At 43.2% G+C, this 15,833-nt stretch overlaps 1 protein-coding gene and 1 non-coding gene across 2 annotated transcripts; both read left to right on the plus strand.

Annotated features, from left to right (window-relative positions):
- The first annotated feature begins 1,716 nt into the window (after positions 1-1,716).
- LOC125401390 (small nucleolar RNA SNORD126) lies at positions 1,717-1,793 on the plus strand. Its single transcript, XR_007232335.1, has one exon. It is a non-coding gene; the product is annotated as a small nucleolar RNA SNORD126 (small nucleolar RNA).
- A 5,555-nt stretch (positions 1,794-7,348) lies between these two features.
- Ccnb1ip1 (cyclin B1 interacting protein 1) lies at positions 7,349-15,606 on the plus strand. The gene is made up of 4 exons (XM_048435591.3): positions 7,349-7,493; positions 8,889-9,210; positions 12,182-12,515; positions 14,897-15,606. The coding sequence occupies exons 2-4, from the start codon at positions 8,914-8,916 to the stop codon at positions 15,094-15,096; spliced, it is 831 nt and encodes a 276-aa protein (XP_048291548.3). The 5' UTR covers positions 7,349-7,493; positions 8,889-8,913; the 3' UTR covers positions 15,097-15,606.
- The last annotated feature ends 227 nt before the right edge of the window (positions 15,607-15,833 follow it).

A 15,833-nucleotide genomic window follows, 5' to 3' on the forward strand; every position in this document is an offset into this window, starting at 1 on the left:
TCCTGATTCGCCTCCCATATGTTGGAATCACAGGTGTGTGCCACCACATTTGGCTATACTTACAGTAGGAGTTTTAAAGGGAGAACCCCTTTTTTTTCCTGTCAACTTATCAACTTATTAGTCAGATGAACCGTTGGGTCCTGATTTCCAGTGGGGTTTTCTGCAGTGATGTAAATGTTCCATATTGTGTTCAGGGTTGCAGTACAGAATTCCTGAACAGTCAGCTGTTACTAGCTTGGCTGAACAGTTTTGAGAGAGGGTCTTTGAGAGAGGCTGGCCTGGAACTTCATTCTCCTGCCTCTGCCTCCCAAGTAAAGTGTTGGGGTTACAGCCCTGAGCAGAAACTTAATTTTAATTAAGTGGTTTTGCAGTGTGTGAATGCTTAGTTACACATGCAATTTTCTTTTTAAAATAACTTTATTTTTATGTGCATTGGTGTGAAGGTGTCAGATCCCTGGAGTTACAAACAGTCGTGAGCTGCCATGTGGGTGCTGGGAATTGAACCTGGGTTCCTCTGGAAGGCCAGTGCTCTACCTGAGCCTTCTCTCCAGCTCCTGCACATGCAATTTTAAAAAACATACTTAATTTATTATGTACATAGTGTTTTGCCTCTGTGTATGCCTGCAGGCCAGAAGAGGGCACCAGATCTCACTGTAGATGGTTATGAGCCACCATGTGGTTGCTGGGAATTGAACTCAGGACCTCTGGAAGAGCAGTCAATGTTCTTAACCTCTGAGCTTATCTCTTCACCTCCCACAATTTTAATACCTACCCAAGACATATCTTGTTCAGAAGCCTTACTTGTAAAGGATTCTTTTTGTTTGGGTAGACTGATCTGAAATCCAGAAACGTCCCTCAGCCTCCATGCTGGGCTAACCCACACCTAGCAAGTTTTTTCCTTTTTCTTACTCTGCACTCTAGCACTTTTGGTGCCTGCCACTAATCTAACAACAATTTTAATGTTAATTGCTAACAATGTGAAAAATTCTAGTTCATAATTAGGTGAAGGATAGGAAGGTTGGAGGTTATTTGTGGTAATGAACTTTATTTCCGGTACAAGAAAGCTCTTATGGCAGAGGAAGTTAAAGCCTCCTTACCCCGCCATCCTGTGAGTGTGCTGCCAGAAGAGAATGGTGGACTCACTGGAGCTGGACTCACTGGGCTGCCTGATGTGAGCGTTAGGAGCAGAGCTCAGGTGATCTAACCCCATCGTAATTCTTAAAACCCTAACTTTGTATAGAGGTCCTTCCCCAATTTGATGTTGGCTTAGGGTTTTGTTGAAAAATTTATATTTTGCAGATCCTTTGTAGCCTAAGCTAACAGACCTTAAACTTGGTGTGTGGCCAAGAGTGATTTCATTATTCCATCCACTTGCTATGATGGCAAATGCGTGCCGCACATGGCCTTCAGGTAAAGATGAGCGTTATCAGTTTCCTCGCGACTTGGCACATAGAGCGTGTTGGTATGTTTTATGTAAGTGTAATGTGTAACCTTTGTGTGTTTTTATTTTCCAGGGATGATGCTAAGTAATTTTGATTTCAGCATGGATTCCTAGATTAAAGCTGAATTCATTTAATAACAGGTAAATATTACAATAATTATATTTACCATGAAAGATAAGGGATGCAATGTTATTAGAGGCTGAAATTTAGTTGCAAAGGCCTTTGAGGATTTCTGGCTTGAGCAGCATCAACAGTTTGCCTCCCTCAGTCAATCAGTTTGCCGTGATGAAGTACATGTCAAGTCCGTGTTTCAGCTGATCACACTGATTATACACATGTGCTGAGCAAACACGTAAATGAATTCAGCTATAGATTTCTTACTTGGCTTTAGCCCTTCGCTTCCAGGAAATTTATAATTTAAAGGATTTATACTGTCAACATTTTGTGTTTTGATCTTTATAATCATGTGAGATAAATCTAGTTGATCCTACCGGAATCACTACAGAAAAAGCACTGCGAGCTGGTGTGATTCTGTTAGCTAATGAGTTTGACAGTTTCATTTCAAATTTTTATTCTGTGTATACTGGTACTTTGCCTTCCCGTATGCCTGTGTGCCAAGGACAGTGCCCACAGGCCAGAAAGGGGCATTGGATCCCCTGTAACGAGTTGACAGACAGCTGTGAGCCACCGTGTGGTGCTGGGAATTGAACCTGGGCTCTGGAAGAGCAGCCGTGCTCCTCAGAGCCATCGTGTAGCTCTTGGGTCTCCCTGTCATTCAGAAGTACACACAACTTATAAACAGTATTTCTCCCCCCACCCCTGCTTCCCCCCCCAAAAAAAAAAACAAAACTAAGGGCGGGATTCAAGAAATTCAAAGAGAGAACTCTAAGCTGGTCTCCTTCGTGCTGTAAGTCATGGGTGTACAACAAATAATGAATGTCTACATTCTCTTATGGTAACGATTGAGACTGAGATTTTTTTTTTCTTAAAGATTTATTTCTTGGGCTGGAGAGATGGCTCAGTAGTGAAGAGCACTGACTGCTCTTCCAGAGGTCCTGAGTTCAATTCCCAGCAACCACATGGTGGCTCACAACCATCTGTAATGAGATGTTGCCCTTTTCTGGTGTGTGGGCATACATGGATGCAGAATGTTGTATACATAATAAATAAATCTTTAAAAAATATCACGGGCGAAAATTTAAAAAATGTATTTCTTAAAGATTTATTTATTATGTATACAGTGTTCTGCCTTCATGTATTATGCCTGCAGGCCAGAAGAGGGTACCTGATCTCATTATAGATGGTTGTGAGCCGCGATGTAGATGCTGGGAATTGAATTCATGAACTTTGAAAGAGTAGCCAGCACTCTCTGGTGTGCACAGCTCAGTCTTGCTGTACTGGGTTTGAGTATGTGTTCTGTCACTTAACAGCATGTTTCCTGGTGTCATATCTTAGATGATCATTGTATACGACAAGTAGGTATTAGCTGTAAAGGATAACCAGGCTACAGTCCACACACCCAGAGAGGCTAAGTAACAAGGGGGGCTCAAAGGGGGTCACCTGGATCTCACTGAGGGTGGACTGGGGTGAGGTGGAATGGGAATGTGGGGGTTCAGATGCGGGTGTAGAGTGAGGAGGGAGAGGACTGAAAGCCGACTGGAAAGGGATGGGGGTCATGTCAGGATCAGGTAGAAGTCCAGTGCAAGGGATTCTCAGCTGTAGCCTGAAATGGCCACCTCTGACCAGGCAAGACTCCTGGTGGAGGGACTGGGACATCAACCTTTGACCTACAGTCTGTCCTGCCAACCAGGTACTGGTTCAGCCTGAGAGCCATGAGAGCCCACCCTGCCGCTGGCTGAATGGTCCAGAAACCTAGGATAGAGCCAAACACAACAGGAGAAAAAAAATATCAATATAACGATGCCTAATGATATTCTGGTATACTTACAGACTGCTGCCTAACCCAGCTGCCGTCAGAGGTGCTTCCTCCAGCAACTGATGGAAACAGATGCAGAGACCCACAGACATACTTTAGATTGAGTGTGGGAAATCCTGCTGAAGAAAGCTAAGCTGGCTCAGAGGAGCTTACAGAGTTTGAACTGACAACCAGAAAACCTGTGGGATTGAGTTAGGCCCTCTGTGTCCATGGGACAGTTGTATAGCTTGGTCCTCTTGTGGGTGGGAGCAGGGCCTGTCTCTGACTCTTTTGCTGGCTTTTGGGACCCTACTCTCATACTGGATCACCTTGTCCCGCCTTAATACAAGGCGAGATGCTTAGTCTTACTGCAACTTGATATTCCTAAACAGAAACTGAGGAGGCAAAGGACCCATACACAAAGTTAAAATAAATTCTGTTCCCGCCAGGTGGCGTATTCAGGATTGCCACGACTATCAGGCTCACAAAGCATAATTTAATTCTAAAATTAGGCACAGCATGGAATGAGAATATATTGTGTTTCCCTATACAATTAAGTAATATTTTCTTAGTGGATTAATCTTGGTTTGACAGTAACTTGTCTGTCATAATTTTGTAAGGTAATTTAAGTTCCATGTGCCTGATCCCTGACTTATCAGAATCTTCTAAATGCTTCATAATATGGTTGCAGGCCAGCTTTGTTCCCCATTGCCGAGAGCCTAAGTCTCTTGTCTTCTCAGGGCTTCATGAGGATGGGCTGGCTGCCCACGGTAGTGCGTATTCCACAGGACTGTAGTGACTGATCCTGGGATTTAAATGATTTGCTTTCCAAATAAATTTTTTTTAAAATTTGTGTGTGTGTGTGTTGCTTGGATGTATGTCTGGTAACCAGTTACACTCCTGGTGGAGGCCAAGAGAGAGGGTGTCAGGGTAACTGAGCTGGAGTTAACAGGCAGTAGTGAGTGGCCACCTGAATGCTGGAGATCGAGCCCAGGTCCTGCAAGAGCAGCAATCTAGTGCTCTTAAACACTGAACCTTTGTCCAATTCTCTTTCCTTCCTTCTTTCAGAGATGGGTTTTCCATGTAGTCCTTGCTCTGTATGTAGACCAGGCTGTCCTACAACTCAAATCTGCTTGCCTCTGTCTCCCAAGTGCTGGGATTAAAGGGATGTGCTGCCACCATCTGGCCCAGTTGATAAATATGTTTCAAAGCAGGCTAAACTCTTGAGTGTGAAGGTAGAGCATATTCAAAGATGAAGGTTGGCTCAGCAGAACCAACCACAGAATCAACTTGCATTTCATTTGAAAAGAGCACAAAGCAAACCTTGATAGCTCTACATGCTGCTGAGTGAGCTCAGTGTCAGGGAATTCGTGGGTCAGCATATAGTTTACTTGAATTTTATGTTAATGCAGCTCCTTCGTATTCTATAGTAATTTTTTAAATGTCCAGTCAAGGAGACATACACAGGCTTAGTTTTGTCAGTAGTGTTTTAATTATAAAAGTCTAGGACCAACGTCTACTAAGAATAAGTAAGGCTGTGTACTTTTACATAAGTAAAGGGAATATGTGTATTACTGGATACATGTCCAAGAAAGGTTTGGTAAGAGCGACTCGGAAGTAAGTTCACAAAATATCCTCCAAAAGTGAGATTGTACTTTATCTGTACTCTGTTTGGGACAGTTAAAAACAGACACTCAAGGCTCAGTTATTGTAAACATACAGTAGTAGGTAGTGTATGGTTTACTCGTGACCCTCTCCCCCAAGCTAAGGCCCTAAACTGAATTCCAGGAAGCAGGAAGTTGACCCCAACCCCAGACACTCAGTGAGTAAATAAGATAGCAGGCCCTCAATTTCAAAACCAGCTTGTTTGGTTCCCTTGTCCAGTCTGTCCTTAACCTCCAGCAGCCCCATCTTGAAGCATTTAAGATGCCAGCCACTGACTGTAGTCTGAGGCTGCTACCTTCTCACCTTTTCTTCTCACAAGTTTAACATTTACTTTTCCTTCTCCAGTTTCCCCTAATTTGTCCCCGTAGGGTTAAGTTGTGGTGGGGTTGTCCAAAGGGGTAGGGGACAATGTTTTGGGCTATTTCTTTAATTGAAGGGATAAGGTTTAATGGCTGTAGCCTAGTTATTTTCCTAACATGTATAAGAACCAGGTTCTGTATCTCCAGCACACACTTCTGTTGAGGAATGTTATTTTCAGGTGTTGCTTTGTTTACGCTTCATTTGTTTTAACTCTGAAGCTGTGTTAATTACTGTGCCTGTCTAAAACACCTGATGTTCTAATAACTGAATGGCCAATAACGAAGCAGGAGCAAGGAGAAGCAGGGCTGGCAGGCAGAGGATAATAAAAGGAGAAATCTTGGGAGGAAAGAAGAGCAACAGAACAAGGAGAGGAGGATTTCAGGGGCCAGTCAGCCAGCTACTCGGAGTGTGGCAAGCCATGGAGAAAGAAGTAAAGAAGTAAAAGAAATACAGAATTAAAGAAACATAAAAGCCCAGCGGAAAAAGGTAGATGTGTTAACATAAGAAAAACTGGCCAGACACAAGCCAAGCTACGGCTGGGCATTCATAACTTAGAATAAGCCTCTGTGTGATTTATTTGGGAGCTGGGAAACAGGTCCCTCAAAAAGCCAAAAGAACAAAAACAACACACAACACACTCCCCTGATACCAGCACTTAGTCAAAGGTCAGAAGTTCAAGGTCACCTGCTATACAGAGAGTTCTCAAAAACAGAGACAGAGCTTTACTATTGGGAAAATCCACTGTTGGAGTCCATTGTGTAGATATAATTAGTTCAACAGGCTCTTCTGAGAAGGTGGCTGGGAGAGAAAGGTGTGGTTTGCATCCTAGCTACCTTCTAGCCCTCTTCCCAGCTTTAACTTTCAGTTAGAAAAAAGTATTGACAGCCACAAAAATCACCCAGGTAACCTCGGAAGGGCAAAGTGACAGCAGTATTTAGGAGCTGGAGAGATATTTCTGCAGTTGAAAGCACTGACTGCTCCTCTTCCAGAGGTCCTGAGTTCAGTTCCCAGCATCTCGTGGTGGCTCACAACCATTCCATTGGCTTCTGTGCCCTCTTATAGTGTGCAGATGTACATGCAGACGCGTACATAAATTACATAAATCTTGAAAACAAACAAAATAACCCACTTAACTATTTGAATACTACCAGCAAAGACATCTGAGGGCCGCTTCAGCAGTTACTGCTGTCTAGAGCAGCCGGCCATTCTCAGCAGCTTAAGGTCTGCAACTCCAGCTCTGGGGCATCCAGCACTCTTCTCACTACACGGGCACATGTGGCACAGATATCAATAAAATAAGAGTAACTTGAGAAGGGGCCTCAGTATGTGGTCTAGGCCCGGAACTCAATGGTCAGTGTTCCTCTCCAATGCTGGGATTGGAGAAATGCACCGCCGGGCCTGGATAAAGATCTTACATACATACATACATACATACATACATACATAATACATACACACATACATAGAAAAAAAATGGCACTTGTTCCTGCTTGATCCTGTTGCTTTTATTTATTATCATTATTTGGCTTTTGGTTTTTTGAGACAGGTTTTTCTCACACAATAGACCATGTTGGCCTCGGACTCAGAGATCTGCCTGCTTCTACCTCCCGAGGGCTGGGATTAAGGAGTTGTGTGGTTAATTGTTATGCAGATTTAAAGCAGTTACCTCACTAAACATATGTTGTGTAAAAATGGGAGGTTAAGCATCTGGCTGGTTACCTCAGCAACAAGATGCAGGTGCCACCCAGCACCCTGCCCCGTGCCTGCCTCGTGCCTCCCAGCACCCTGCCCCGTGCCTGCCTCGTGCCTCCCAGCACCCCGCCCCGTGCCTGCCTCGTGCCTCCCAGCACCCCGCCCCGTGCCTGCCTCGTGCCTCTCAGCACCCTGCCTCATGCCACCCAGCACCCCGCCCCATGCCTGCCTCGTGCCTCTCAGCTGCCTGCCTCGTGCCTCTCAGCACCCTGCCTCGTGCCTGCCTCGTGCCTCCCAGCAGCCCCCTTGCGCTACCCAGCAGGCCCTGCGGTCGCCACGCATGCGCCCTGACAGTGTGGCCTCACGCAACCCGCGTGTCTCACGGCGGAAGGCCGCCCCTTTAGTTCGCCGTGCAGCAGGTATTGTCCGTCGTTTCTCAGTGGGAATTGAGAGCTCTGTGGGTCTGCTCGGAGGAGCCAGGGCCTGAGGCTGTCTGGGAGCTGGCAGGAGTCTGTCCCTCAGAAGCCGGCCTGGGGCCCGCAGCGGCCTCGGGCGGGACAGACGTGAAGGTGTCAGCACGTCCGTTACCCAGCTTTAAGGCGACGTGTGATTGTTTGTTTGATGTTTTATTTTTGGGGAGAATTTTTTAAACTAAATTTTTAAAATTTTATTTTGCATACCAACCACAGTTTCCCATCCCCCCACCCCATCGGTTCAGAGAGGGGCAGGTCTCCCGTGGGCGTCAACAAAGCCTGGCACATCCAGCTGAGGTAGGGCCAAGCACCAACCCTGAATCCAGGCTGGGCGAGGCATCCCAGCATGGGAATATATTTTGCTTTTGAATCAGGAGCTTGCTTGTAGCACAGGCTGACCTCGAACAATGTGCACACTACTTCAGCCTCCTGAGCACTGGAATTACAGGTGTGGCTATCACTGCTAAGGAAACATCACCGCTATTATGCAATACATGACTTACTAATGCAATTACCCCCTATACTGAAAAGTAAGAATTACCAGTAAATGTGTTAAACTATAGCAATATTAATAGATATATTACTTAACTTTTATTAAGCAAACATTTTAATGTAGAGTTTCAGACTTCATCATAGATGAACTAGCTTAGTTTTTATATAATTTTATCAGGCAGCTAGTCTTTTAAAATCTAGGCAGTTCAGTTAAGGAATATGAGAAATTAAGATGTACAAAAAAAACCTAAGAATGTCAGTTAAGGTTTTTACTGCAGTCATGTGCAGCCTCGTATTTGCAAAGCAGGAAGTACTCTGACTGTCCTGGGACTCGCTGTGAGATCGGCCTGCTCCTACCTCAAGTGCTGCCTTACAAGCAGAGTGCGTCTGTTCTGGTGTTGGAAATGACACAACGGGCGATTTCGTTTTTATTTTTTTGTGATGTTTGTAGGCATTTGCCATGTTCATCGTATTCTTGGCGTTAGTAAGAGTTGGAATTATCTGTGTATAACTGAATTCTCAGCCTTTGTATAAGGAAAGAGCACAATATCGAGGCTGAGATCAATATAATTTTTTTTTTTTTTTTTTGGTTTTGGTTTTTCGAGACAGGATTTCTCAGTGTAGCCCTGGCTATCCTGGAACTTGCTCTGTAGACCAGGCTGGCCTCGAACTCACAGAGATCCACTTGCTTCTGCCTCCCAAGTGCTGGGATTAAAGGCATGTGCCACAACCGTCCAGCTAATATCATTTTAATAAATACAAAAAATGTCCACTTTTGGTCAAAATAAAAGTACATATAAAAATTTCATATTCATTACAATTTGACTTTTTTCATTTATTCCTTGTTAGGATTCTTCTTCTGGAGACTATTACCATGTCCTTGTACGAAGACATGTTGCTTTGCAATTATCGAAAATGTCGTCTCAAACTCTCTGGCTATGCTTGGGTTACTGCCTGCTCTCACATCTTCTGTGACGAGCACGGCAGTGGTGAGTTCAGTCGTTCACCAGCTCTCTGCCCTGCCTGCAACAGCACCCTTTCTGGAAAGCTAGACATTGTCCGCACAGAGCTCAGTCCGTCAGAGGAGTATAAAGCAATGGTGCTGGCGGGGCTTCGGCCAGAGGTTGTGCTGGACATCAGCTCCCGAGCATTGGCCTTCTGGACATACCAGGTTAGTGCTTAGGGGCTGGGAGATGTCTCCATGGGTAAAGTGCTGTGTCCGTGGAGAGTGGGGCTCTCACATGAGGGGAAGGTGGCTGATGGCAGGCGTCAGTCTCCATGTGCACAAACACACATGTACATTGAAGTATAATCTGAGGCCTATGTATGATCTTTTTTCCTCTTGGTGTGGGGTAGTGCCAAATCTAAGGTTTTGTACTTAAAAGGTACGTGCTTTACCATTGTGCTAAATGTCTACTCCCTTCTGAGGGATTTCCTTAAAATGTCCCTTCACTGTTATATTTGTATTTCTTATAAACACATGCATGTATAGAAAACTTTTTTTAAATATTCTCACCTAATTTTTATTGCAAGTATTTATCATGTGCTAAGTAGATATTTTTGTTTTTATATTTTGCAAGTAAACTGTCTGTACTTATACTTGAATTTTATTGTCTATACTGTGTGGCAGTTACCTACACATTTGTTCAACCCCAGCTTGAGATTATTTTTTTGTCTTTCTAGACAGGGTTTCTCTGTGTAGCTTTGGAGCCTGTCCTGGAACTCACTCTGTAGACCAGGCTGGCCTCGAACTCACAGAGATCCACCTGCCTGTGCCTCCTGAGTGCTGGGATTAAAGGCATACACCATTACCGCCAGGCGAGAATGTTTTTGTAGTGCTAACGATCAAACCCAGGGTCTTGCATATGCTAGCCAAGCACTTCTTCAGCGCTGACCCTGTTTTTTTGTAGGAAACCCAACTGTTTTCCAGAGTGCCTGCACTACAACTTTGCATTCCTGCCCAAAATGACAGATTATCATTTTGACCATTTTAATGAGGTAGAGTGGAATCACTTTACATTTTCTTGAAACATGACAGGAACCTATGCTCATTTTCTGCCTATTTTTACATTTATTAGTGTGTGTGCATGTTCCTGATCCATAGGTCAGATAACAAGTTGTGGGAATTGGGTCTGTCCATCATGTGCAGTCTTGATGTTAAACTGAGGAGGTCTTCAGGCTTTTGTTTAAATTTTGGGACAGGTCTCATGTAACTAGCTGGTCTGGAATTATCTATGTTGGCTATGCTGTAATTAAAGGCATAAGCTACCATACCCTGACTTTGCCCATTTATGTTGTGGTTTTGTTGTTATTGCCATTCAAACGATCTTTCTTATTTTGGGTAGCAGCCCTTTTTCAGATCTTTTACAAATGTGTTCTCCCAGTCTGTAATTTGTCTTTTTCTTACAACAGTGTCTTTCATGGAGTACAGATTTATATTTTATAAACATCTTAGCAGTGACTTTTTTGGTGTTGTCTTAAAGTCATTGGTGGGGCTGGAAAAATGGCTGACTGGCGAAGAGGACTTGTGGCTTTCATGGAAGACCTGGGTTTGATTCCTGACACACACAGTAACTCACAGCCGTGTCTCACAGCCATGCAGCGCTCTAGTTCCAGGGGATCAGAAGCCTCTTCTGACTGGTGCACATATGTAGGCGGAGACTGCTTGTTCGTTTCTCAGCTGCCCAGACCTGAAATAGTCACACAGAAACTATATTAATTGCAACACTGCTTGGCCAATGACTACATATTCCTAGGTTGCTCTTACATCTTAAATTAATTCATTTCTATTAAACTGTGTATTGCCACGTAGCTGTGGCTTACCAGATAAAGTTCTGGCATCTTGTCTCTTTAACTCTGTCTACTCTCTCCTCTTCTATCTGCTTGGAATTCCCACCTTGCCCTGTTCTACGCTGCAATAGACCCAAAGCAGCTTCTTAACCAGTGGTGTTCACAGCATACAGAGGGGAATACCACATCACTCATACGTTCAGGCAACAGAAAAATAGGTAATGTAAATGTCATTGCCGACTTCAAAGTCTCTAGATCTCCCTTGTGGGTTGTTTTTTGTTTGTTTATTTGAGACAGGGTTTCTCTGTTGCTTTGGAGCCTGTCCTGGAACTAGCTGTTGTAGTCCAGGCTGGCCTCGAACTCACAGAGATCCACCTGCCTCTGCCTCCCGAGTGCTGGGATTAAAGGCGTGCACCACCACCATCCGGCCAGATCTCCCTTGTGTTATCGCCTACAAGTTGATTTGCAGTTTGTATTCAGGTCTGATTCATTCTGACTTAATCTTGTGGGACTCAGTATTTTGCAATTGCTCCCATTCTAGGTTTTCCCATCAGGACTTCTTTTTCCAGTCAGCAAAGAAGGCATCTCCAAGGAAGATAGACTTTGCGGTCTTATGTACCAGAGAAGTGACCTTCTGTTTTGTTTGCTATGTTCTAGTTACAGGTTCTGCCCAACATGGGTTACATGTGTGTAAATTTTAGGAAATAAGAATATTTCCTACAAGGATATAGGGGGTCTTATTTTTATAACTCTGGATTTTTCAGAAATTGGACTTCATATGTGTGCATGTATCATGTAAACATGTATTTTTTTCTTGGCTTTGACTCCTGTTGCCCAGATGGCCTTGAACTTACCATAACTGAGATGGCTTACCTTGAACTGATCCTCCTGCACAGTTCCTATGTCTGTGACTACTACATGCATAAACCTTCACACCTAACTTGTGTTGCATTTCTTTAGAACTTTTAGGATATATGTTACTCGCAGATAAGGCATACTTATTTTGATATGATTTTTTGAGTAGCCCATTTTCTGTAATCACCTCGCTGTATGTTGTAATTATGGTTTTTTTTTGTTTGTTGTTTGTTTTTTTTTGAGACAGGGTTTCCTTGTGTAGTCCTGACTGTCCTGACTCACTCTGTAGACCAGGCTGGCCTCTAACCCACAGAGATCTACCTGCCTCTGCCTCCAAGTACTGGGATTAAAATGTGTACCATACTGCCCAGCATGATTATGTTTTTAACCTGGTTTTAAATATTGTGAAAATGGTATCCCTGTATAAGCATCCTTTCCACTTGAGCTTGAATGAGGTTTTAAAGTGTGTAATGCTGTGCTGCTTCTCTATTGCACAGGTGCACCAGGAACGTCTCTATCAAGAATATAATTTTAGCAAGGCTGAGGGCCATCTGAAGCAGATGGAAAAGATATATACACAGCAAATACAGAGCAAAGATGTAGAATTGACCTCTATGAAAGGAGAGGTCACCTCCATGAAGAAAGTTCTAGAAGAATACAAGAAAAAGTTTAGTGATATCTCTGAAAAACTTATGGAGCGCAATCGCCAGTATCAAAAGCTCCAAGGCCTTTATGATAGCCTTAGGCTACGAAATATCACTATTGCTAGCCAAGAGGGTTCCCAGGAACAAGCTACGATCACACAGTCCGGTGTCTTTGGCTTTCCATTAGGTAAGAAGGGATCTAATACCCAACACCTAGTTTTTAAACTATAATTTTGCACACTTTGAGGGTGGTGAGCCGTGGTGAGCTGTGGATTCCTTGCTTACTCTGCACACTATTGCTCTCAGTTGTATTTGCATACATTTAAATTACCTTTTTTTTTTTTTTAATTTGAGACAAGGTCTCTACACAACTCTGAATGTTCTGGAATTCACTGTGTGGATCACTGTCCTCAAACTCAGATCTGCCTGCCTCTGGCTCTCAAATCTTGGGATTAAAGCAGTGTGCTACCATATCTAGTTTAAATTATTGTCAATTTGAGCAGAATTAATTAATCTCTGTAAAACAAATGTTGAAGTTGTGCACGGCTAGCTATTTGATGGTAGTAGTTAATCCGAGCTGTAACTTTTTTGTTGGGGGCGCTAAGCACTGCTGTTTCGTGTTTTCCTGTGATTCCCTTCGCCAGCTCCTGTCATTAGCCAATAAGGCCGTGTTCTAGTTTCTTTCACATGCCAAAATGTGTTTTTATTTCATTACATTTATTTACTTTGTGTGTCTGTGTGTGCGTGTCTGTGTGTCTGTGGGGCATTGTGTATGTGCCACAATACGCATGGACAGGTCAGAGGACAACGTGCATGAATCTCCATGCACCAAGTGGTTCCTGGGGACTGAACTCAGGTTGTCAGGCTGGGTAGCAAGTGCCCTTACTCACTGAACCATCTTCGTGGTCCAGACTGCACAGTTCTTGTTTTTGCCTTTTGATCATTTAATTGCTTATTCAGTCATGACATAATTACCGAATATATTTCCTGTGCCTGACTCTTGGGCATGATTCTAAGTAGTGAGGATGCGACTGTTGTTCAAGTAGGCAATTTAAAATCTAGGCTGACTCAGGATCTTTGTCGATAGGTGGGTGACTCATTCCCACTCTTTGCCTTGATAGCAATAGAATCTAGTAGTTTTGTTCTCAATATTAATATAATTGTATAAATTGGCATACAAACATTGAAGTCTTTGGTGGTAGACTTTTCCGAGTACTCAAATTTTGACGTTAATTATAGGCTAAGAAAAAAGGTTCAGTGAGAGAAAATGATGTTCTAGAATGGGGATGAGGTGGTAAGAACAAACAAACAAAATGTCTCGTGGCCAGGTCTAGTGGTGCAAACCTTTAGTCCAGCCCATGGGAGGCAAAGGCAGATGGATCTGGAGTCCCAGGACAGCCAGAGCTACATAGTGGGACCCTGTCTAACAAAAGCAAATAAATAAGGATGTTCCTGCCTGACACTGTGCTTGTGCACCTTTAGACCCAGGACTCAGGAACCTGAGGCAAGTGGATTTCTGTGAGTTTGAGACCAGCTGGTCTGCAAACTAGTTTCAGTACTCAAGTGAGATCAATCTGAAAATGAGGTTTTCTGCTTAGCTTCTTTATGTATAAACGGCAGTTTTGTGTAGCGAGTCTTTCTCTGTATGCCAGCTCCCACGACCCAGAGACTCGTGATTAATTATGAAAGCTTGGCTATACTTTAGGCTTATCCCACTAACTCTTATAACTTAAATTAACCCAGTTATATTAATCTATGTTTTGCCTCATGGCTTTTTACCTCTCTTCCATCTTGTACTTCCTCTTTTCCCTGGGTCTCCACTCCCCGCCCCAGGCTAGATTCATCTCCTCTTTCTTTCTTTCTGCCCAGAAGTCCTACCTAACCTCTACTTGACTAGCCAATCAGAGGGCGCCTTGCCAAAGACACATCTTCACAGTGTACAAAAAGATTATTCCTCAATAATTTAGTCATTCCAAATGGCTGTTGTACACAGTTTTCTTGTCCTTGTATGTGTTTCTTTATTCTTTTTTGTACATTTTAAGAAAGATTTCTTTTTTATGTATATGTGTTGCCTGTGTGTACCACTCGTGTACTGATAATGGAAGCCAGAAGAGGGTGTTGGATCCCATGGAACTGGATGGTTGTGACCCACTCACTACGTGAGTGGTAGGAGCCAAACCTGGGTCTGCTGCAGGACCAGCACTGCTGCTAACCCCTGAGCTTCTCTCTAGCCCTGTACTTAGCTTTTGACCCCTCTTATTTTTAGGAGATACAATCAGCTTTTTCCTCCTCAGTGAAGTCCGTTAAAGCCGAGGAAGGGTCTGGTAGGATTAGCCAGATGTTTATTCAGTCTGTTTGATTTTCACAGAAGCTATTGTGTGTTCTGTGGTAGGGAAGAGCTGAGTGACATCGTCTTTTTTATCTTATCACAGGAGATGAGTTTAAGATAATTATTTTCTCCATCTCATAGGAGTTAAATTGTGTTAAATATTTATTCAATGGCTATTATTTTGTACTTAGAGATCTATTAGGAATATTCTTACATTCTTCCTTAATTCTCTCCCCTAGTGAACAGCTCAAAGTTTCCTCTGGACCGCACACCAGTTGAAAGCCGAGGTGGTGGAGACGAAGATGTTCAATTCAGACCATTTTTTGTGGATTCTCCTGCAGTCCTGGAACCCACTAACAGCTTCTTTAGTTTTGCTTCTCAGAACCAGGAAGCAGAGCAGCAGGTCTGCAGCAGGGCCTTTAAAGCCAAGAGAGTCTAGTCTAGCTCGGGTCACGTTCCAGTCATCTCTGTTTGCATACTGAGCTGGCGTGCTGTGGGTGTGTGCCTTCCGGTTTGGTTTCATCCATTTATTCCGTGAACCTCATCTCTAGTTTATCACTGCTCACTCAGTCACAACCCTGCCTATCATAGATCCCTATCAGACCAAGCTTGTTTACGCTTCTGTGAGCGCCAGTGTTGTATTTACAGAGTGCTTTGGATTCTAGTACGCATATGTTAAGTGTGTGCATTGATTTTCTCTACCTGCCAGTATATTTAGGTAAAATGATGGTCTTGGAAAATAGTGTCTTGCTCTTTGCTTGTGTTATACACAGTCATGTGTTTTCATTGTATTAGCTTGTTTTGGAGGTGTGTTTGTACCAGTGAATGAATGTGCAATTTGATACATATGTGTTCAGTTTCTATTTAAAAAGAATTTACCTTGATAAAAGCTATTTGCTGATTTAATTGGTATTTGTTTTAAAATAAAGCTGCTTCTTAGCCTTTTTAACAGTTGTTGGCATGTTTATTTGGGAATGCATTTCCTTTTTAATGAGATTTATATTTATTTGTAATTTTGTATGTCTCTGTGTGGGCATGTGCACAAGAATGCAAAGACTTAATCTCGACTGTTCTAATCACCTAATCTAAAATGCTGAACAAAGGTTGTCTTTGCTAAACTGCACAGCAAATGTGGTAATACAAAGGAATGAGGAGCTGGCTGTGGTGGTACACACC

The sequence above is a fragment of the Myodes glareolus genome, chromosome 12 (genome assembly GCF_982192425.1).
Source record: "Myodes glareolus chromosome 12, mMyoGla1.1, whole genome shotgun sequence".
NCBI classification, from domain to species: domain Eukaryota; kingdom Metazoa; phylum Chordata; class Mammalia; order Rodentia; family Cricetidae; genus Myodes; species Myodes glareolus.

Excerpts from the sequence above, each read along its gene's own strand:
- Ccnb1ip1 (XM_048435591.3), top strand. The coding sequence starts at position 8,914 with ATGTCCTTGTACGAAGACATGTTGCTTTGCAATTATCGAAAATGTCGT. Across the intron at positions 9,211-12,181 it reads TGGCCTTCTGGACATACCAG|GTGCACCAGGAACGTCTCTA; the intron begins GTTAGTGCTTAG and ends TCTATTGCACAG. Across the intron at positions 12,516-14,896 it reads TGTCTTTGGCTTTCCATTAG|TGAACAGCTCAAAGTTTCCT; the intron begins GTAAGAAGGGAT and ends TCTCTCCCCTAG.